This window comes from Primulina tabacum, chromosome 12, assembly GCF_025594145.1.
Source record: "Primulina tabacum isolate GXHZ01 chromosome 12, ASM2559414v2, whole genome shotgun sequence".
Lineage (NCBI taxonomy): Eukaryota > Viridiplantae > Streptophyta > Magnoliopsida > Lamiales > Gesneriaceae > Primulina > Primulina tabacum.
In genome coordinates, this window is record NC_134561.1 from 35,055,941 (window position 1) to 35,079,018 (window position 23,078).

Genomic DNA, 23,078 nt, shown 5'->3' on the forward strand with positions numbered 1-23,078 from the left:
AAAAAATCCTGAATTTGGTTTACGAATACCGAGTGTTCTATAATTCGAAAGATAAGTTTCTTGAGAAATGGTATAATGGATTTATATTCGTGAGACTTGTTGATACAATTTATATATAGATTGAAAAGTAATAATTTTTTACATAAAAAATAATATTTTTTCATGGATTGAGTTTGATATGAGATCTGTCTCGTAACATTAATACGTAAAATTGTTTCACAAAGTTTTTTTATTCGAGTTTGACATTACATGAATAAATGTCATCCTTGGAGAAGAAAAATTATCTTAAAATCTTAAAAAGAAGTGATTTCTTGTAGTCTTTGTTGATTAAATACTCAATACAAAATCATATAGGATCATATCATATAAAATTTATAAAGCATTTAATATACAATATATAAATAAATAAAATTTATAAAGCATTTAAAACAATTTTTTCCTTCATAAAACATGATATTTAGTTGAATTTTATTGGTCTCGGGTTCGACATCTTGGTATATAAATATGAAAATAAAGAATGAAATTGAATACCGAGATTTACGTGAAAACTCCTAAAAATTATTAGGGTAAAAATCATCTGCAAATTCACCGTGTTTCCAAAAAGAACATACTTTCTTAATACAAGTTAACAAATAACTAACAAATATTATAGAAATAACTAAGATAGAAGAAAAACTTGAAAATTGAGATTCTCAACTTGAGAACGGGATGATTTCATCTTATGATGGAGATCTCTATTTATAAAGATCATCCTGACGAGTGAACATGAGAAGCAAAATTCTCAATTGAATTTGCATTCAACTTTGCCTCACATCTTCTGAAATTCCATGTGAATGCATTAATGGCTTGGACCATGCATATGTGTTTACATGTTTCACACATACTTTGCCGACATTTCTTCTACTTGGAGATTTGATCGAGAATCAAACATATCTCCACTCATCTTTTAAATCTTGTCATTCTCCGCTTCTTACGTTTCTGCTTGAGCCACATAACGATCTACACCACTCAAACTTATATGTGTCCACTGACTTGGTCAGAACATCAGCTATATTATCTTATGTATGGACCTTCTGCATATTCACACTTCTTTCCTCTACTACTTCTTGAACAAAGTAAAACTGGACTCCAATGTGTTTAGTCCTGGAATGAAAAGCTAAATTCCTTGCGATGTGTAAAACATTTTGACTGTCACAAAAAAAAAGAGCATTATCTTGTTTTTGTCTGATCTCCTCTAATAACATTTTAATCTATATTGTCTCCTTGTAAACTTGAGTAGTTGTCATGTATTCTGCTACCGTTGTAGATAACGTCACAACTATTTGCAGTTTTCAAACCCAAATTAATGTTCTCCTTACAATTGTAAATATATAGCCTGTAGTATATTTTCTCTTATCAGGATCACCTGCATAATCCGAATCAACATAATCCCCTGAGTATAAAATCCGATCCTCCATAATATAATGCATCATTTAAGGCACCTTTAATGTATCTAAGGATCTTCTTAACTGTGATCCAATGTATCTAAGTTTCATCAGGTTCATATTATTCAAACCATTCATTTTCAGTTTTTGCTCTTAATATAATAACTTTCGAAGTTTCAGTCATTTTGGTCTATTTACCTCCAAAATTTTAAATTTTCGCCAAAAAACTGATTAGATGTTATTTAAAGCACATTTTGGTATCACAATCATTGAATGATTCAAGTAGATTACACAGAACTTGTAAAGTTTGTTTGATTTATTCGAATTTTTTTATGTTAATTTGCTTCCAACTATATTGAATTTCCTTAAAATCAAGAGATCCGCAAATTTTTTCTAATTTTAGTTTTAGTCATCATTTAATCAGCGTTATCCGAAAAAATGAACATTCCAATGATAGATTAACCAAAATAGCCGAAATTCATAAGTTATTATACCGAGACAAAAAATAGAAAAGTTAGTTGAACTAAACGAAAAAAAGAGACAAGTTACTCAGACAAAAAAAAAACGATTAGACAATATAGAGGTATCGATATTAAAAATCTTGTTAACATAATAAAAAATTAAACTTTGAAAGGCCGAAATTTTTTACTGACAAATTTTGACAGCTTTTAGTTTTGTGAACACCTTCAATAAAATAAGAAGTTCTACTATCTTCACTCAATTAACAGTTAAACTAACTTCCACCTTCAATATATGAAATCAATTTATAAACTCCTTTATAAGCAATATGTTTGATATCCATCAAATTACAGTGGCCAAATTCAATTTGTTGAATTCGATTATCTCAGCGGGAACATAGAATCCAATACTTATTTGACCCTCAATAGTTCAGGGTAGAGGTGTGCGTTTATTTTCCGGCATCGGGTACCTGATCCGGTCGGGTATTTTTTAAAAACAAAACGGGTTCGTCGGGTACCCGATACCCGAAAATAATTTTCGTGTTCGGATTCGGGTATTTTACCGAGTCCCGATCGGATATCAGGTACCCGAAATTTTTTTTTAAAAAAATTTATGGGTCTCTCCGTCTATTCATACATGTATTTTTTTGTGGCTAGTCATAACCCGATATAATGACAAATGACTAATCATAAAATGATATAATGACATGATATTTTGTGAAATGTGAAAAATACATGTGTTTTTTTAATTTACTAGTCATTATATGATATAATGACTAGCCATAACTCGATATAATGACGTGATTTTTTGTGAAATCTGAAAAAATATATATATTTTTGCAGAAAAAAAAATTATTAATTTCCGGGTACCCGACTGTAGGGATCATGTCGGGTAGTAAAATTTACTACCTGACTTGTCGAGTACCCGAAATTTCGGATACCAGAACCCAAAAACCCGACCCGCGCCCACCTCTAGTTCAGGGATACAACTAGTCGTAAGTTCACAATTTTATGTGATTCAGAACAACATTTGTTCCTATTCGAGCTTATCCTAATTAGCCTCATTCTTTTTCATCAACCCCTTGATCAAGAACTTCAGAACTCAAGTATGATTATATACATCGGATCATGGTAAGAGCGTTTAGTTGCACCGCCTCATGATCCCTTAGGTATCACTGATATTGCCTACAAGAACCTTAGGTTATGGTTAGTATACAATACGGTCCTTTCAACTCATATATCCCGATCGAATATCAATCATTGGTATCTCGAGAGTTGAAAACGAATTTGATAATGATGTGATGTATCTTTGAGTAATAATAGTAACATGATATGTGTAACTGAGAAAACACATTTCCAAATTGTACTTGTTTTACTTTGGCCAGAGATTCCTTACACTGTAACTCATCAGATCACATAGGATATCTTCACTTGTAGGTGAGTAGTGAATCTCTGACTATAATGATTGACACCTACGTATTTTCGAAACTACACTCAAACTCGCCACCCGATGACTCTCCATGGAGACGGTAAACAGATCAAAGTGCATGCTAGTATGTAGAGCCTTCACGTTGTTCCCGGTCAAAAGACTAATGGTGTACAATTATAACCACATACTATTCTAATCGATAAGTGATAAGTACCACTTGGAAAGTCCGAGGGAAAGTTATTCAATATATTATCAAATGATCACACATCTTTATGAATACACATCTCCATATCCTTATCAATGAAACATGACGTTTGCATCACATATGTCAGTTTCAAGCTCAAAAGACATTTATCCTTATTTTAGGTGACTGAATCGACTAAGAACTAGTTTAGAATATACAGTACACTTTCTAATGAGTTTTATGATCTTATGTTGAGACACAAATCTCATGGTACTTATTGTATATTCAGATATTTTATTTATGTAGCTCGCGTGAATTTACAGACAAAATAAATATCATAATTAGATAAAACCGTAAAATATTATTAAAATAAATATCTTTTTATATAAGAATCAATCAAGTCCAAGCAACAAGTTAGCTCGTTGGACACCTACTCTAACATTTCACTCATAGCCAATCCACCGGAGAAAAGAAAGAAAATTATAGCTCTATTTATCAAGAAGCTAAGTAGCTCATATAACAAACAAAACGATTGCTTAATCATTTCCCTGACGGTGAGGGAGACGAAGGATCCGTCTGATTCACGGGTTCGAATCCAAGTTTCTTGATTAACTCGTTTGCGATAAGTTGATTAGCCCCATCCGATGGATGATACTCGTCCCAGAACACATACTTGCTTCGATCTTTGCACAGTGATGATGCCGGGATGCACGTTAGAGCTGGTCGAATCTTGCCGAAGGAGCAGCATGGAGAATCCGAGTTGCTAAACCCTAGAGCCAATGCATATTTGGAAAATATTATTACATATAACTTTGATATAATATATATATATACTACAACTCTCTTGCATGTTTTCTCACCATATTTGTTTGGATTGCTGATTAAATCATTGACAACATCATATGCATCTCCGAACTTGAAGGTGGCATTAGGGAGGTGGTTTGACAAGTTAGCCACAACTTTGCCAGCTCCTTCATTGAACCTTAGAGCCAAATTGTTGGTTCTTTCTTGACATCCACCGGATGAACTCAATACCCTTTGAAGTGGGATGCAACCCATTGGACCTAACCCGAAAACCATTAGTTTTCGTGCACCCAAGCCATGTAACACCTGAAGGTTGAATGAATATGGCGAAAGTGAAAACATCGCGGTTTGATTCGCGCGAAAATGAAGATCAGCTTGAAAACAGGTGAAAAAACGTGTTAAAATTTTCTATTCTTTGTGTATATAATACATGATCGCTTAATGAATTACCGTGAGTTGGTCTTGTAGCGTTTGCAGCAAATACTGATTGAAGCTATCATCCGAATAAGTCCACGAATCGCTATAGACCGGCATTAAGTAGTTATTTATGAAATCGTTGCTTCCTAACGCGACGACATATCGAGCTTGTTGGAAGAACTTATCTGCTTCAGTGTCTCCAATTTTGGCTCTAACCAGTTCTTGTGTCCCTCGAAACAGTTCTATTTGCTTGTATAGCCCGAATCTCTGGATCTATTCAATAAATTTACTAAATAATCATCCATGATATCTATATAAATTCTTTAAAAAAACGTCGGTGATTCGCAAAATAAAAATAAGGACAGGCAGAAAGATTTGATCAACTTACAAAAAGTGAGCCAGTTTCATTCAAAATGCCGCCACCTCCGGAGGCGAAATTCACTCCATTTTTTAGTATAACATCTTCATTTAGAGATGGATCAAGAAATGCTGGAGGCCTTGCAAGCCCCATGATATCACCTGAAATTCATCATCAAATCAAATCACCGATACAATATATTATGAAACCTACGAATATGCAATTTTTATACTAAATTTTCCGACGCCAAAGTACTCCCGGCGGAGGATAGACCGACTCAACTAGTGTTACCTATTATATCAGCAACTGTTCGGCCATTAGAGAACCTGCCATTGGGCAAACCGGTGCCGAAATCAATACCATACCAAGGCAAGCTAGCTCGAGCTAGACTCTTGGCGAGGTTATTGTTGTTCCCGACGTCCGACAAGGAATCTCCGAATATAAACTGCACTACCTCACACTCATGTCCGTTGATGAAATACCCGAGACTGATCGCCCAAAATATCACCACTGACTTTTCGAATCTCATCCCGAACATTTCCTCGACAGGTCTCATGGATTTAGATACGAGGGACGACGTTATTATGTTATATATGGAGAGAACTAAATCAAGGTTCTTGAATTTCGAGGGTTCGGTTCGGATTTAATAAGGTTGCATAAAACAAAACAAAAAAGGTAGAAGAGTTTGATGGCCAAACGGAACAAGATTTCAACCAACTTCAACTACCTTTGTCTTATGTAACAACCGCAGAAGCCTAACCATACAGATTCGCATTTTGAAAAAGTACTGGTCCTTTGATGACTAATTAAGAGTAAGAGATTTAATATATTCGCATAAATCCAAGTCTAAAGGGCTTTATTTTGCGACCCACAGTTCTTGCGCAAAAACTCGTGTGAGACGATCTTATAGGTCGTATTTTGTGAGACGGATCTCTTACTTGAGTCATCCATGAAAAAATATTATTTTTTATGCTAAGAGTATTACTTTTTATTGTGAATATCGGTATGATTGACCCGTCTCACAGATAAAGATTCGTGAGATTGTCTCACAAGAGACTTACCTAAGTTCTTATGGTTCTCATTTGTGATAAGGGAAAATCGTTCAACAAGATTAAAAATTTTCACGCAAAATTTAAAAGTTAATTAAAATATCATAAATCAAGCTGTAAAGTTGAGGGAAACCTATAATAATTACGGTTTAATTTTGGATTTCTCTAAAACATCATCTACCTTATCAAACTAACAACTTTACCATGACTTTATATTTGTTCCAAAAATTAATATAATTTCTTTAAATAATTAAAATGCCTATACTAAATTATTCTTCTAATTTACTATTTATTTTGGTTTTGGTCTTTTTTCGTCCGAATTCACAAAATTCAATGAATATGCTAATTTGGCACCGATTCTATGTAATTCATACAGTAAAAATAAAACATATATTACACATGTTAAAATCTATCTCAACAAAATAAAGAAAAACAATGAGATTTTTTCTCCAATTTTGAAATATCGAGTGTAATTTTTCTATATATTTTTCATTTATATGTTTAAATTGATTTTAATTTGTGTAACATAGGCTTTATCGCGTCATATGAGTCATGTACGAGATAACCAGTTTCAAATAAGCAATATTCGATAGATTTAGTGGCTTCCGGTGAAAAATGATTAAAACAAAAAAATCTAAATCACTTAATGAAAATCAAATTTTGACAAGTTACAAGACATAAATCTAAAACATGTCAACTTACATAACTGAAATTGTATTTTAAATTTCCCTTTCTTTTACCCCAAAACTCTATTTATTTCTCAAGATTTTCACGAAATTTTAGAGAGCAGTATACACGAGCCAAAAAATGTCAAAAATATCGAACAACATTTAAAACAATAAGAAGTCAGAATTGTTAAGATTATGGACTTAGGCCTAACTTCATCCCAAAAGCTAGCTCATTAAGAGATTGTCCAATTACATATATACAACTCTCAATAACTTAATTCAGCCGATGTAACATCTAACATACCTCCTCACATTCAGGAATGAAAAACTAGAGCATTAAATTTACAATACATTAGCATGTGACACATAAGACAGTCTCATGCATAATGATGAGTCTGAGCTCTGATATCATGTTAAGATAATAGACTTAGAACTAATTTCACCCCAAATGCTAGTTTAAATAGAGATGATTGTCCAAATACATATATACAAATCCCAAAAACTTAATCAAATATGAGCTAGAAATCTAACAAGAAGTATGTTGAAGTCTTCCCAATATTTTTGTAAATAGACATAAACTAATCAACACAATGTGCATAGTGGAAAAAAAATAGATGTATCTATTTAATTTTATTGATATTATTTGTTGACATATATATTTTATAATCAAATGAATATTATTAAAAAAATGCATGTATAAAAGTAGAAAATGATCAAATCATTTTGTAAATTGGTCTATCTTTATTTTTATCATATTCTGAACATAGTATTTTTTTTTCACTTTTTAGTATTTATTTTAGTCGAGCGCTGATATTACTAACACAATCAAATATTAATGGTATATCGTATGTTCGAAGAAAATACCAAATGATATATAATATTAAAACCAAAATTTGACTATTTAAAATATCGAGACTCATATTACACAGAATTAGGCGGTTGAATTTTAACAAATTTCACTCGATTTAGTACAATAAATAGATTTCTAAAATATAATTAAGCATATTTTATTATTTAGATTAGAAGATACATGAAAAACCTTCTAGCAAATACTTCCCTCTCAAAAATATATCAAACGTGCATGGCATATTCCGGTCAGATGCTAACAGCTTCCATGAACTCTGCATCATTTGCCATGGCCTCCAATGTTTCCTCCGCCAAGTAAGCTTCCGCATCGATGCCGCCGGGATCTGCTGCCGGGAAAACTGTGATCCTCCCATCAACTTTCAACCCCATCCCACTCCTCACAGCTATTGGTTTTCCCCATCCGAAATCATTCCCATACACATCGTACCTAGGCGAATTACTTACGACACAAATATTATTACTCAGACGCTTACTCGGTATCGTAGGATTTTCCGCCCAATCTTCCAAGTTTTTGATCGCTTGTTCCTTAGTTTGTTGACTTACCAGTTCGTGGAACTTCATCGCCGTATATCCAAGGCCATGATTAAAGATATGGTCCTCATTCGACGAGATTATTGCCCCATAACTCGCGTTGCCGAAGTAACAATTGTGCAGAGGTATTCTTTCTCTGGTGCCAACGGGTACGAAGAAGTGAATTTCTTGGTTCTCGGAGTTTTGATTAATGCTGCTGCTGTTACGCCGCCCACGCAGCACGGATCGCCATATGTGAGCTAACAGAGTTTGTAAAGAGGATATTTTTCCCGTGCCCGCTTCGTCATTGGCCCTTGATTTGAGCTTAGCAATGTTCTCTTTGCTAAAATGAAAAACCCTTTGTAGCAATTGATCTGAATCAAAGTCACTGAACATATTTCGCCTTTCCAATGGAGGAATATGGATTGGGAGATTGATTTTTTCCGGAAACCAGCGTTCGAAAACGGGGATTTTCGATATAGTTTCGAAACTACGGGATATTTCAGACCAAGAATTGAAAAAATGCCAGAAAGAATTCCCGTCTACCAGAGCATGATTCATGGAGCAACCGATGAAAAACCCGTCTTCTAGTTCTGTTACTTGCACCCCGAGCAATGGCTTAGAAACCCCTTCCAAATTGGAAATGTTAACAAGTGCGAAAAACGAATAGACAGTCTCAGGTACGTAGATTGGATCCAAGATGTCGGAGACCGACACACCCGGAGCGCTTGCATGAGTAAATTCAGCCCCAGCATTGTTGCAGTCTACGAAGAAAGAGCTCGTCCCATCTTCGTTCTTAGTGGTTTTTAATCGGCCCGCAAGGGGAGGGAAGAAGTCTAATGTTCTTGAAAGCGAAGCTTTGAGGTGATCAACGAAGGTTTTCTTGAATTGATCATGGAGGTTGGGATATTTGTGAAAGAGTAACCCTTCTTGAATCGGGCAGATTAAGAGCGGCATCAGATCCCATGGAGTTAACTCCATCTTTGAATTGGCTGCTGCATTGCCGTTGTTTACGGTGGTTGATGCCATCTTAACCATGGATGAACATAGTATTTCGATTTTCGACATACTTCGTAAGATATTGTGAAATCGAAACGCAGGAAAATTTGATATGAGAAACTTGTAGATCTGAAAGGTGAGAGGCTATTTGATCTAATTGTTGTAAGAGATTATTATTGAGAGAGTAAACAATTTTGATTAAAGTGATTAGAATAAGAAAATCATTGCCATATATTCATTTGTTGCTTAGTTGTGTGGGAATTTGATGCTTTGGATAATACGACAAGCTCCCAATTTTGTGTGGGAATTTTATCGTTGACCTTTTCAAATGGGACAAATCAGTGGAAAAATATTTAATACATAATAATTAGGTTGTTAAAGTTGGTTGTCTTGAACAGAAGTTAGGCTTTACTAAATAAGTTAACACAAGAAAAGAAAAAAAAAAAAGAAAAAAAAGAAGCATAATTGGTATGAAACATATAGCTAAAGAATTGATTAATTTCATGTCAGCTTCCATTGCAGCCTTTGATGATGGAGAAGTTTGACTATAATTAAGTGCATTCGATTAAACTAATCCTTTGAAATTTTAGTCGTTCTTTTATTTAAAGATGTTGGCGATGTTAGATATGTTAGCGCTACATCAACCTAACGTCGAAAAAAGAACTTAAATTTCCCAAAAAAATTAGATTAATTAGACACGGAACAAAATCATAAAAACACATACAAAGCAACAAATATAACTTACCCAATTTTTAAATAGGATGAACTGTAGATCCCATGGAGAGCTCAATCCTCGAAATGGCGACTCCGCCATTGTTAGCCATAGTGGTGGACATTGCAACAAGACATGAAGATATCAAGGTTGCTTCTGCCATGATTGTTAACAGTTAATGTGCCAGATGATAGTGTAAGAAGAGGAAATGATGAGGTGCTGGATTCATCCAATTTCTATGTATGCATTATATGTATTTACAAGTCAAAATGGTGAATTGGCCACATGTATTTGACTATTTTAACAGAAGACAAAACCCAATAATCGTGTTTTCATATATCATCATGCTTTATCGTAACCTCGCAAGAGATTGGAGAAGCTTATGGGGTTGAGTTCTTCTGTTTATGGGATTTTTCTATCAAGAATTTATGCTCACTACAAGGTAATAATTCAAATTTTCATTATAATGTAGCTTATTATTACACACCAAATTTGCAGAAAACCCCTGATTCAGGATAGAAACAAACTCAACACAAGACATTCGTTTGGCTTGTAACAGGAGCAGTACACGTTTAAAACTCAGAACTCAAAACAGAGCTTCATCTTCAACTGGCCTACAAAAATGCAACACCAAGCATTAATCAATCTGCATTGCAGTATTACTTTATTTGCTTCACCAAATAACACTCGGAACTCAAAACAGAGCTTCATCTTCAACTTGCCTACAAAAATGGAACACCATGCATAAATCAATCTGCATTGCAGTGTTACTTTATTTGCTATATCGGTTCAGATCTATCACATATTTATGCAGTCACGGGTTGTTTAACAAAAGCTAAACCCTTCTCAATGCTAGCCTTCAGCTCTGACTTGAGTTCTTCCAATGCCTTCTGTTCATACTCGGTTAGCCCTTGAAGGTCCGATGAAATCACAGCCTCCACCCCTTCTCTTCCTAGCTTAACCCTGGAGGCAAAGAACGGAAGCTCAGTTAAATCAGATTGGATAAAAGAGCACTCATACACATCACTGTCGCCATCAAGGGCTCGGAGTGAGGACTCCACGAATCGTGCTGCAGCATAAGCCATTGAAAGGGTGGCTGATCCTGCTCCTGCCTTTGCCTCAACGACTTCCGTCCCAGCATTTTGAATCCTCACAGTTAGCTCTTGCACTTCTTGATCGGTGAAAGTTACAGAGGGCTTAGTCTTTGACAAAAGGGGTAAAATGGTAATTCCTGCATGCCCACCAACAACTGGGACATCAACGTCAATGAGCTTCAAGTTTTTCTTCCTGGCAACAAATGTGTTGGCTCTAACAACATCAAGAGTAGTGACACCAAAGAGTTTCTTTGGATTGTAAACCCCTTTCTGCTTCAAGACCTCGGCCGCAATCGGCACAGTAGAGTTGACTGGATTACTGATAATGTGGATGAATGCATCAGGGCAATTCTCAGCAACAGCCTCGACTAAAGACTTCACTATGCCGGCGTTGATGTTAAACAAGTCATCACGGGTCATACCTGGCTTTCTTGGTACCCCAGCAGGTATGACGACAACATCTGCACCCTTCAAACAGTTGGCTAACTCGGATGGTCCAGTAAAATCCAAGACCAGAGAGGGTGTGTTGCAGTGACTGAGATCAGCACAAACTCCCTTGACATTGGCCACATCATAAAGATTTAAAGCAGAAACGAGAGGCGACATTTTGACCAAAAGGGATAGAGGTTGGCCAATTCCACCAGCAGCTCCAAGAACCGCTACTTTATAGGATGCTTGAGGCGGAGCATATGTGTAAGATCTTTGGTTATGACTTTCGGCTTTTGCAATGTATAAGGGCTTGAGAAATGCATCATTTTCAACGCCTACGAATGGAGATTTAAATGCAGAGTGTGTGCCATTTGTTGCCTTGAGGACCATTAAAATTCCAAAAGCAGCTTTTTGAATTAATATTGATGCTAGAAACCTTTGATTGTGAGAGCAAGCCAGCTCGGGGTCCAGCGAAAGTGGTTGATCTAACAGAAGTGGGTGACAGTGTTGCTGCCATCTTACAAATTTCCAACATAGACCAAATAAAATCAGACAAGTTTATACTGATTAACCATGACCAATGCTTCAAATAAATCAAAAGCAAAGCATTCTATTCATGGATTTCCTCAATACAAAAACAGAAAAGATATCAAAACCCTCAAGAAAGAACAGAAAATATATATCGATAAGGAAAGATATGGGCTAGATCTTTAAACAGCTAGCTTAAAGTCTCTACTAAACGAAACAATAGAAGCTCAAATTGTGTTCTTTCCCTGACAGAAAATAAAACAAAGACAGATCTGATCCCATATCGATTCAAGCGTTCCGCGATCGAATTCTCTTAAATTCCACCAAATCGAAAACATTAAGTTCATAACATATCATAAGATCTACATTACAGCAACAACTTACAACCTATCTATCCACCAAGAGGAGGCAAACTCAAGCAAGATCCATCACAAGTAATTTTTCTAAACCCGTAAGTTTCACCTTTAAATAGATTTAACGCCCCTCCCCAAATACTGATCCATCCAAATAAAGTTATTCTATTGAACATGTACTCCAAAATCAAATGTTAAAATACCTCCATATACGCAATCGAAACAAGGCAAGAAACTAAATCTACCTATTCCGCCGTGGCTCACACATAAAGATTAAAAATGAACAAAGAAAATCTTTCTCAATCGCAAGTAATCAAAACCAATCGATCTATCACATAAAAATCACATTCCCATAAGAGAAGATGCAGTTCGGATTCACTATTTCAACAAAAAGAGCTAGATCTACGATTCAAACGGGTTAAAACCTCATAAAATCAGCAAAATATGAAAAAAAAAATATTTCACCTTTGGGGTAGGTGATGAACCGAAATGGGGTGGCTAAAATTGCTTCAAGATCGAAACTTTTGCTCACAGAAACAAGAGGGGCGAGTGTATTTGCAGGGATTTGGTTATCTTAGTTTCTCCGTCGTTGGGGCTTCGAGGGAATCTACAAATGAATGAATGTTACAGTCTTTCAGAGGCGGAAGGCACACGTATAGAATCTCCTTGGCGGTGATCCCATATTCTTCTAGGGGAGATCCTGGCCTTACGATCATGTTTCCACGTGTTGTTTCAACGGCCAGGATGCCTTATGGTTGTGAAAAGTAAATCACACACTGAGTAGGTGGCTTGTCTGGTTTTGCGTTTTGTGCTGACTTTTCGAAAAATATTTTGTTTTGTATAGAAATGTTTTGGTTTGTCAAGATATTTGTGAGACGATCGATTCGATCTGTGTTTAGATTCAGAAATAATATTTTTTATATATTGAGTTAAATAAAAGATATATCTCACGAAATTGATATGTGAGACGATTTTATAAAAATTTTAATGTTATTTTAATAAAATTATTGGGTTTTTTGGTTAATTATAAAAATAATTAAAAGAACTCATCAAAATATCAAAATAAATAAATGAAAAATTAAATTAGAGGAGGATGTTGTCACCCCGGCTCTCCTTATGAAAAAGTTTGTTATGTTTTCCTTTTCTAAATTATGTTTTACTAATTGTTTACATATAATTATATAACAAAAAGAGTCATATGTTGTTTAACTAAATTGTGTCCTACCAAAATTTTGGAACATAAAATTCGTCAATAATAAAATCTACGTCTATATAATTGACTAAATCTCGTTCTACATAGAGTGTCAAGATATCGACAAATAATAGTCAATTAATTGTTCAACAACAAATAATCAAGATTCAAGAATCAATGGTTCATTGACAAATCTTCAAGCAATAATCATGCAAACAATCTAAATGATTTTCTATACAATATATTTTAAAACTCATTTGAGAATTTAGAGTAATTTGAAAGTAATTCGACTTGAATTTTTCATTATTTTTCCAATCATTATAATGATTTAGTTTGATACTACTTGATCAAAATTAACAAATTAAATTTTCATTATTCAATAATTGCATTTTCAATATCTCAATTATGAAAAGTCTCATATTTTAATACATTCACAACACACAACGAGCCCTAAAGATGATTCGTCTCTGGTTTGAGATAGAGAGAAATGTACTATTGGTGTTATTTGTGGAAAAAAAAATGGTTTTTTACCCATAAATACATTAATTAAATTTTATTTGTATCAATATTTGTATTGATAATTAATGATACTGTAGATTTCTTGTGAGACGATCTCACAAATCTTTAATTGTGAGACCGGTTAATCCTACCGATATTTAGAATAAAAAGTAATATTCTTAACATAAAAAGTAATATTTTTCACGGATGATCCAAATAAGAGATTTATTTCACAAACTATGACCCGTTAGAACGACCTCAATAAAGTTTCTGCCTTAATGATGTACATATGTAGCTAGTGGATACATTAGGCTTGCATTCATAAAAAAAAAATTATTTTCACATGCAAAATTCTTCGATTTATAGTGTGTCAAGATGCTACAAATATCAGTTTTATTATTTATTGTAACCGAATATTTACTCCTATCCAATGATGAAATCATCGTCATTCCGTGGTAAATGTATTCATAAACGAGGAGGTAACAAAAAATAAAATAAAAAATTTAATCAGAAATTTGAAATTATACATATACATACATGTATACCATGGTATCTCTTCTACTTGGCAAAATCATTATTAATTCTCTCTAATTGAACGAGTTGAATTCAAATTACTCTAAAATTATTATCCTCACAGTTAATCTAAGGAGTTGTACTTTTTCACGTCAACACTATCGATATTAATACTACTCATGTGTCGAGATATGGACCATCAACTCACAAAACATACCGCATTTGTTTATTTAAGGTTTTTTAATATTATGTTTAGACAGATTTTACACACAAATATGCATATTTGTCCCCCAAAAAAAGGTAGAAATTGGTTCTAACAGAAAGGACACTTGGGCAACTGCGAGAGATCATTACAAAACTCTATCTGGTCTAGAAGAAATAAAAACATTAATTTACATGTTCTCCTAGAACATAGATATTTAGAGAAGTCAAGTAAATAATGCTGATGCAAATAGATAGAATAGAGGTACTTGTCCATCTCATTTTTACTTTCTGCCTCTGCCTCGGTTGCCACGGCCACGTCCACGACCAAAGCCACCACCTTTTCCACGCAGCGCCTTGTTCACATCGTGTTTTATTTGCATGTTCTCTGGTAAGGGAAGTATGTTGTGTACACACTTTCTGAAGCTGAAATCGTCGACAGATTCATCGTCCCTGATGATGAAGAAGCAGCGACTTTTAAACTGTGGATGAAATCGGACTTGAAAACCTTTAACACCACAGCCTATCTTTCTCTCTGCCTCCATATGACCTTTTTTAAGCAATTCCAACATCATGATGCGCTCATACTGAAACAGAAGCAAGCCAAATTCATGAAGACCATACATCATGGAAACTTCCACTCAAGTTAAAAAGAAGGTTCATGAACATATATCAAAAGGTCGAATTTCAAATATCATCAACTGAAGTGTGTTTCATTGTGAAAATTAAATTGGTCAACGATAATCAGAGCTTTGTATTTCAAATTTAAAATAAACAACAATAGACTACTGATGAATCTCATAACACTGCAGCAAATGAAATTCGGACTTTCCAGATATACTAAATTTTGCTCCTAATTTTGAAAAGATCAACCTTTGAAAGTCTCCAGCTATATTAAGCCTGACAATTTAAACTCGTGCCTATAAGAAACTGTTTGCTACCAGCTAGGAAGATATGGTCATTAGACAACGTTTGCACCCAAAAAAAATTCAAATACGGCCTATTTTTCAGGGGAGTAGGGGGGAAACACGAAACAAGAAAAGAAAGAGATGACAGGCTGAACTCTTGTAATAGAGTTACAGATAAAATCCCAATGGCAGCTTATAGGAATTTCAAAGAGAACTAACTATAATATACATGACAATTCTCACACACATATTGACCCCATTAATGGACAAGATTTCTCAACACACCAAGCATCTTCGGGGAGAAAACCAAATTAAAGTGGTTCCCAAAGATTTTCTATGACATTACAAATTTGCAATATACGAGCACATCCATCACACTTTCTGCAACATAAAATCACGATAATACTATTCCATTCCATTTCATTCAACCAAAAGATCAACAAAAGCAACCACATCACCCTTTCTGCGAAAAAGAATCAACAATTATGCTATTCATTTCTATTTCTTGCAAACCTAAAGAGCGTTCCTATTCTAGACCAAGAAACATGCCAAAGTTCTGCAGAATGAATATCACTATTAAACTGTAACAAATAAGTGGAAGTATCAAATCATATTAAGACTTCAAACAACATCAAAACAAGACAAGCTAATTGTTACAAGATAGAAATAGATTAAAGATATTCAAATCCAAATAAAAACAAATCTTTCAACATCTACAAAGGAAATCCCCACAACCTCTGCTCTAAATTATAAAACCTCAGATAGGATTATCATTTAAGACCAACAGAAAATCAAGCTATTTATACAGACACAATTTACCAGGAAAAAAGGATGTTTTCACCTATGAAACAAACACAAAGTAAAGAAATACATCGGAATAAAGTATTAAAAAAAATCCAAACTTCAGTTTACCTTGTTTAAATCAATATTAGCAGGCCAGGTGTGGAGAAGCTTATAGAAATAATCAAACATCTCCACAGAAGACCCAAACGATTTCATACCCACGGTGGCTCCAGCAGCCTCCTCCTCCTCCTCCTCCTCCTCCTTCTCCTGCTCTTCAATTTTGTCCTCTCCATCTCCTACACCCTCTTCTCCAGAACACTTCTCAGATTCGGCTTTGATTCTCTTCTCTCCGTTAGGCTCAGTGCCCTCATCCTCATCCTCCTCCCTGGCACGCTTTGAGCCGCCATTTCCCGGCTCAGATTTAGCTGCAGTTTCGATTTCACTGTTCAGAGGAGCCGCTGGAGCTGATTCGTCGGCCATAAGTGAGCTGCAGAAGTGCAGAGTGGCGGGATTAACCTTCACTCTAAAGCCCTAAATTGGCAATCTATTTTTTAGCTCGACCCGGCTGTAGAGTAGACTTAACCCATTCAGCACTCGAGTCCAAAGTTGTATATGGGCTAGAAAGCCCAGCCCATTTCTACATTTTTCGAAGCCCATTGAGATTATTGTATTTTTTTTCCAGAAAATTGAGATTATAATCCTCGAATTCGCACAAAATATTTTGGAATATATTTTAATAACCCACCTGGTACTCACGAAAAATTTAGGGTCCGATTCCAGCAAGTATCACTAGTCCAGACGCATGTTTTGAAATTGCTATGAGCCTGAAATCACGAATAAGACCGTTAGAAGGGGGCCAAGAAGGGTGTCCCGACGTAGGCCGCTCAAGTAGAGACTGGGGATATAAGGGGGAGCAGCTAAGGGTGCTGCTGAAAACAATATATTGAATGAAATGAATTAAATACTCAAACCTGATATTTATAGAGAAATACATGGGCCACTCATGGGTCTGTCCTTTCATTTGGGCTAGGGATGGACCAGGAGTAGTGGACTCATCCATGAGGTATAACCACCAAACATAGAAAATTTCTTGAATCTAAAAATAATTTCAAAAAATAAAAATAAATAAACATTGGTTTCAATTCTTTTATTTATTTATATATATATATATATATATATATATATATATAAGGAGAATGTAATGTATATCTTGCAAAGATGTGCGAGAAATATATAATATTTTTTAAATAAAAAAGGAGAGAGAGAGATTGAATGAAGGGGTTATAGAAGTTTGAATGGAGTGATGCTCAATCTAAAGGAAAAGCATAAAGAAACCAACACTCTCATTTTTAGTGCATAGAAAAAAGAGCTTGGAATCCTAAAGTAAGTTTCCGGTTAAAGCAAATTCTTGTTATTTTTAAATAACATGTCTAGCTTGAAAGAATTATCTAATGGTTCTTAGAATATAATTTAAATATTGATAAGAAATTTTTGATCATATATGTTTCATATTTCGCGATTTTGGTTAGATTAAATGTTTTTAAGTTTTATTTTAGTTCTGTATCTTTCAATGTGTGAAAATTTAGTTCTTTATATTTAAAGTGTTGGTATGTTGTTGCACGTCAACGTCATGTCAGTATCACGTCGATGCGATATCGTCTTCGTATCGGAAAAATGACTAAAATTGAAAAAAAAATAAAGAATATGACATACTAAGACTGAAATGAAATTTGATGATATAGATGTAAAAATCACATGATACTAATATACAACTTTCGTGTTGAAAATCATGTCTAATGCACATGAAATCCAATTACTTCAAAGTGTTGCTGAAAAATAGTTATTGTGTGACAAACTACATATATAAATCAGCTTATAATTAGGAAATTCCTGAAACTTTTCTAAGGACACAGTGAAATTTTAATCAAATTGGATAACATTATTCTAAAACAGCATATCCACTCATTCTAAGAATGTTGGTCCAAAAGGCAAAGAATGGTAATATTTTTAGGGAACCAATGCAAAGATTCTTAGCTTCTCTTGAATTACTTTTGTTCAAACCTGTCAGATTCTTCTACGACAGCCTTAAATTCCTTCTTCGACAGGCTTCATTATATATGTATATATATATATATATATATATGTTTTGTACACTTTTATGCTTTTGAAATCCTACAAGGGATAAAATACAAATGAAACATTTTGAACAGATCAGACAACTCATTCCCAGAACTAGACATACAATATTCTTGCAAGAACTTTCAATATCATTCTGTCCCTGTTAATTTTTTTCTTGCAAAATATCATGAGCTTCTTCACTTACAGAATCATCATTCTTCTAGTATGTTTCCTCGGGTTCTTGTCGATTCAACCGAGGAGCGTCTCAGGGTTCAGAAACTTTGATCTTGCTCTGGGATTGAGCCTGAGACATCCGCGTATTCTAGCTCGGAAGGTTTTTCATGACTTGAACGTGCCACTTGACGTCGCGCCTTCACCGGCGATGGGATTTGATCCCGATCAATCGGAAAAGAGAAGAGTTCGACGAGGATCAGACCCTATTCATAACAGATGCTGATGTATGATATGCTTGGAATGTAGCCGAAATATCTCTCGAAGCCTACATATGATGGATGCAAAACGTCGGGGATGACGATGAGTTTATCACGAATTCTTGATCAGTTTCAAGTAGAGGTGGTTCTGTTTCTATTGTTTCATTTGTTTAGATCAGTGGCATTGCGTCCGGGAATGAGTAAGAGCAGGGAACAACATAGGAACAACATAGATTATAGATATGATCGCGTATTATAAATTTGAGTGATGCGTAGAATGTTCGATTCTACCGTTGGTATCTGTTTTTTTTTTTTTTTTAGTCTTATTTTGTCTAGCTTTTCATGTTATGCCCATGTTTCTAATTAATATGTTGATATTTTCTTATACAGTTCGAATTAAGTTTTGGAGGAACTAATAGAAAGATGGAACAGAATTGTTATTGTATTTGAAATCGAAATCGGATTAATTGTTTCGAGACAAGTTTGCAAATTTTGGTTATTAAATTTTACTTTATCACGGTCGAAACTGAAATTTTTAGTGATCGTTTTACAAGATCTCAGCTGTTCAGAAATATTGTTGCTTGATATCATTACATGAATGGCTTGAACTCCAGATGTTTTGTCTGAAACGGCTTGAATTGATCCGGCCGTTCGAAGATATGAAATTACAATTAAAGAGTGACTGAATCTTGAAACAACTAGATATCGTTATTTGTACATTTTTAAAACTTAGAGTAGTAGAAATATTATAACACCTACCATTTTTATTCTCTTTAGTTTTCTCCCTTCACGCAACTTCTCTTTCTAATTTTTCAATCAATCAACCAAATAATACAAATTATTTAATGTTTAACATAGTTATAATTATTCATATATTTATTTTTTTTATTGAATTTCAATTAAATTAATTATATATGATTACAAATTATACTAAAGAATATTTTTTATATATATAAACAAATTCTCACAAAATGCTAGATTCTAATTTATTCGATGTTACATCCTCATTATATAACTTTATTGATGAAACTTTTTTTTAAAAAAAATTCTTAAAATAGTATTCTTTTTAAAATCTTCAATTCTATATTTTAAAGTTCAATGACATCTTTACCAATATTTTTTAAATTTTAGATAATATTCAATCACTAATAATAAAAAATATAAAAAAAATAATTAATTTGAAATTATCATATTTAGATAAATATTTTAATTTACGCAGCGAGTGTGAATTAGGTATTAGTATCAATTAAGTTAAACCCCTTAATTTACGCAACATTATTGGTGAAATTTTTTTAAAATTCCAAAAATATATTTTTACTCAAATTAATATTCCACATTTCTCTTTTCACTCTATTTTTTTCTTATCGATTTCAAATTTAAAAAATTAATAATTTTCTTTTTAAAATAAAAAATATTTTATTCTCAATTTTTCCTATAATTCAATTTTTGTATTATGACAGGGATTAGGGCTTCGCTGAGGCCCGTTTATGTGGTATAGTGGACTGAAATCCAATTGATTTGGGCTTTGTTTTTGGCAAGTCCACAAGGACGAACAATATAATTAAAATTAGTCAATTTTAGATATTTATATAAAAAAATGATTTGAGAAAAGATATGGGTAATTGAGTTTATGCTTTTAAGTTTTTTTAAATCTAAATAAGGTTTCATGCTTGCTAGTGAATCAAACTCTACCAAACAATATTTGTTGGGTTAAGTATACACGAGTGCGAGTAGTAATGAGATGACTGACTTCATGGAAAGTTCTCGTACGTCAAGCTGCTGGCGTTGTGCCGCTTGGTCTGCTAGTTTGATGAGCCATAAAAGAATGAACTACGCCAGAAAGACTCATGGGCCTTAACAGCAAAACGCATTAGCACCCAAGTAGGTTCCATTCACGTTATCAAGAGTATAAAAGAATAAAGCTGTGTCTTGACTAACAACTATAGCCTTTAACTTGGTGGTAAGCATTTGATCATAACAATATCCAACACAAAAAATTTATTAATATTTTGTTTATTATAATGTAATTATCTATAAAAAAATCAGCCCACATAAAAGTAATGGCATATCACGTCTATTGACCAAAGAAATTATTAATATTATTAGAGATAATTGCATTTTTAGTCATATATATGCGTGAGTTTTGTCATCTATGATATCAAAATTTACTTTTACTCGTGTATCTTTCTATTTTTGATAATTTTAATCCTTTTTTTTTTAATTTTATATCAAAAGTGCTGATCTAGTTCTATACTTATAAGCGTTATATCAGCACCACATGGAAAAATGACTAGATTTACAGAAAAAAAAAGAGTATGTCTCTTGTGAGACGGTTTCATGAATCGTTACCTGTGAGACGGGTCAACTGTACTGATATTCACGATAAAAAGTAATACTCTTAGCATAAAACGTAATTTTTTAATGGATTACCAAATAAGAGATCTGTCTCACAAAATACGACTCGTGAGACAGTCTCACACAAGTTTTTGCCAAAAAAGATAACAGACTAAAATTGAAATTTGACATTATAATGGACTAAAAGATAATGGACTACAATTAAAAATGTAATTTTTCCATATTTAATAATATTATTGTTGTTATTTTTATTTACAAGTACTAAACAATATAAAAGTATTTGGAGCATTTAATTCTTTATGCTGCACTCTTGGCAAATCGGTCTATTAATCAAATGAAACTTAAATCCAACCAGTACCCAGCTTGAATTTTTAGATTACTTTATGCAGACGAGATTCAATATTTCGACAAAGTAAACTGAATTTCGGAGAAATCGACCAAAAAAATATAAAAAAAGATATTAAAACTTATTCATTTCCTCAAGATAATAATAAAAAAATACCCCTTTAATTTGAATGAGATTATTTGTCGGCCTGATTTCTGAATAGTACCGAAAATAGGGTTACATTTTGTAAGATCTTGTCTAAAATATTATAATTTCAAGTATCAAGGTCATTTTTCAAAGTTAACTTTTATCTTCTGTAACAATTGCATATTTCTCAACATAGAACAATTTCGAAAATCCGAATAATTCAAATAAACGTATAGTCATCGATGCAACAATAATATTCGAAAAAATTAAGAATATCATATATCAAGATTTTGTTGGTGTACTGTTTTCTCGCACCTAAGACGCAACAAAAGTTTTTAAAAATTTTGTTTAGTGTACAGTAAGGTCTCTTCAACTTATATATCTTGATCGACTTTGCAACCACTGATATTCGAGAGTTGAAATTGAATTTGATAAAGATGTGATATATATTTGAGTAATAATAGTAATATGACATGCGCAACTGAGAAAAAACATTTTCAAAATGCAATTGTTTTACTCTGATCAGATATTCTTTTCACTATAACTCATCAAATCACATAAGATATCTTCACTCATAGGTGAACGATGAATTCCTGACTACAATGATCGACTCTTACGTATTTCGAAACTTTAGTCAATCTCGTCACCTGATGATCCTCAATGGAGTTGGCAAACGGATTAAAGTACATACTAGTACGTAGAGCCTCACGTTGTCCTATGTCAAATGACTAATGATATACAACTATAACCACATATTATTTCACTCGATAAGCAGTAATCAATTGGAAAACGTGAGGAAAGATTGTTCAGTGCATCATCAAATAATAATCTATATGTATGAATGGACATCTCCATGCTCTTAACAATGAAACATGACACTTACATAATAGATAGTAGTCTCAAATTTGAGCGATATTTGTGAAAACCGAAATTTTCAATGACAATTTGTAAGGAATTTGGGTATAAGATTTTTTTTTATTAAATGAGATATGCTTATGGGAAATAATTATGGATGAAATCTTTGTGGAATCAAGGCATGTGAGTGCCAAATAAAATAAAATCCAAAATTAGCATAATGTGCCTAAAAATGGGATTGTTTGAATATTGTATTATATGAAACTTGAGTTAAAAAATGGAAGCAAATCTTTCCCCCTCCCTTGCACCAATTTTCGAGCCAATGAAGGTGCTAGACTAGGAAATTAAGAGCTCAATTTGGGAGCAAGATCATCAACCATGGAAGGCATAATTGGAGTCAAATCTTATGGGATTTGGTACAAGTTTAGGCATGATTTGAGTGCCATATTTAACTCCCTCTCGCTCACCT

General features: G+C 33.7%; 4 protein-coding genes across 4 annotated transcripts; all 4 read right to left on the minus strand.

The window, feature by feature from the left end:
* Positions 1-3,864: 3,864 nt before the first annotated feature.
* LOC142520817 (GDSL esterase/lipase At1g74460-like) lies at positions 3,865-5,688 on the minus strand. Its single transcript, XM_075623964.1, has 5 exons — positions 5,366-5,688; positions 5,105-5,235; positions 4,750-4,989; positions 4,356-4,605; positions 3,865-4,265 (listed from the first exon to the last, which is right to left on the minus strand). Exons 1-5 carry the CDS (start codon positions 5,628-5,630, stop codon positions 4,036-4,038), a joined length of 1,116 nt encoding a protein of 371 aa, XP_075480079.1. The 5' UTR covers positions 5,631-5,688; the 3' UTR covers positions 3,865-4,035.
* A 2,152-nt stretch (positions 5,689-7,840) lies between these two features.
* LOC142521035 (uncharacterized) lies at positions 7,841-9,285 on the minus strand. Its single transcript, XM_075624218.1, has one exon. It carries the CDS (start codon positions 9,234-9,236, stop codon positions 7,887-7,889), a length of 1,350 nt encoding a protein of 449 aa, XP_075480333.1. The 5' UTR covers positions 9,237-9,285; the 3' UTR covers positions 7,841-7,886.
* Positions 9,286-10,317: 1,032 nt separating this feature from the next.
* Positions 10,318-12,973, minus strand: LOC142521474 (malate dehydrogenase, chloroplastic-like). Its single transcript, XM_075624681.1, has 2 exons — positions 12,749-12,973; positions 10,318-11,919 (listed from the first exon to the last, which is right to left on the minus strand). Exon 2 carries the CDS (start codon positions 11,790-11,792, stop codon positions 10,686-10,688), a length of 1,107 nt encoding a protein of 368 aa, XP_075480796.1. The 5' UTR covers positions 11,793-11,919; positions 12,749-12,973; the 3' UTR covers positions 10,318-10,685.
* Positions 12,974-14,690: 1,717 nt separating this feature from the next.
* LOC142521475 (uncharacterized) lies at positions 14,691-16,917 on the minus strand. Its single transcript, XM_075624683.1, has 2 exons — positions 16,508-16,917; positions 14,691-15,274 (listed from the first exon to the last, which is right to left on the minus strand). Exons 1-2 carry the CDS (start codon positions 16,856-16,858, stop codon positions 14,972-14,974), a joined length of 654 nt encoding a protein of 217 aa, XP_075480798.1. The 5' UTR covers positions 16,859-16,917; the 3' UTR covers positions 14,691-14,971.
* Between the last annotated feature and the right edge of the window lie 6,161 nt (positions 16,918-23,078).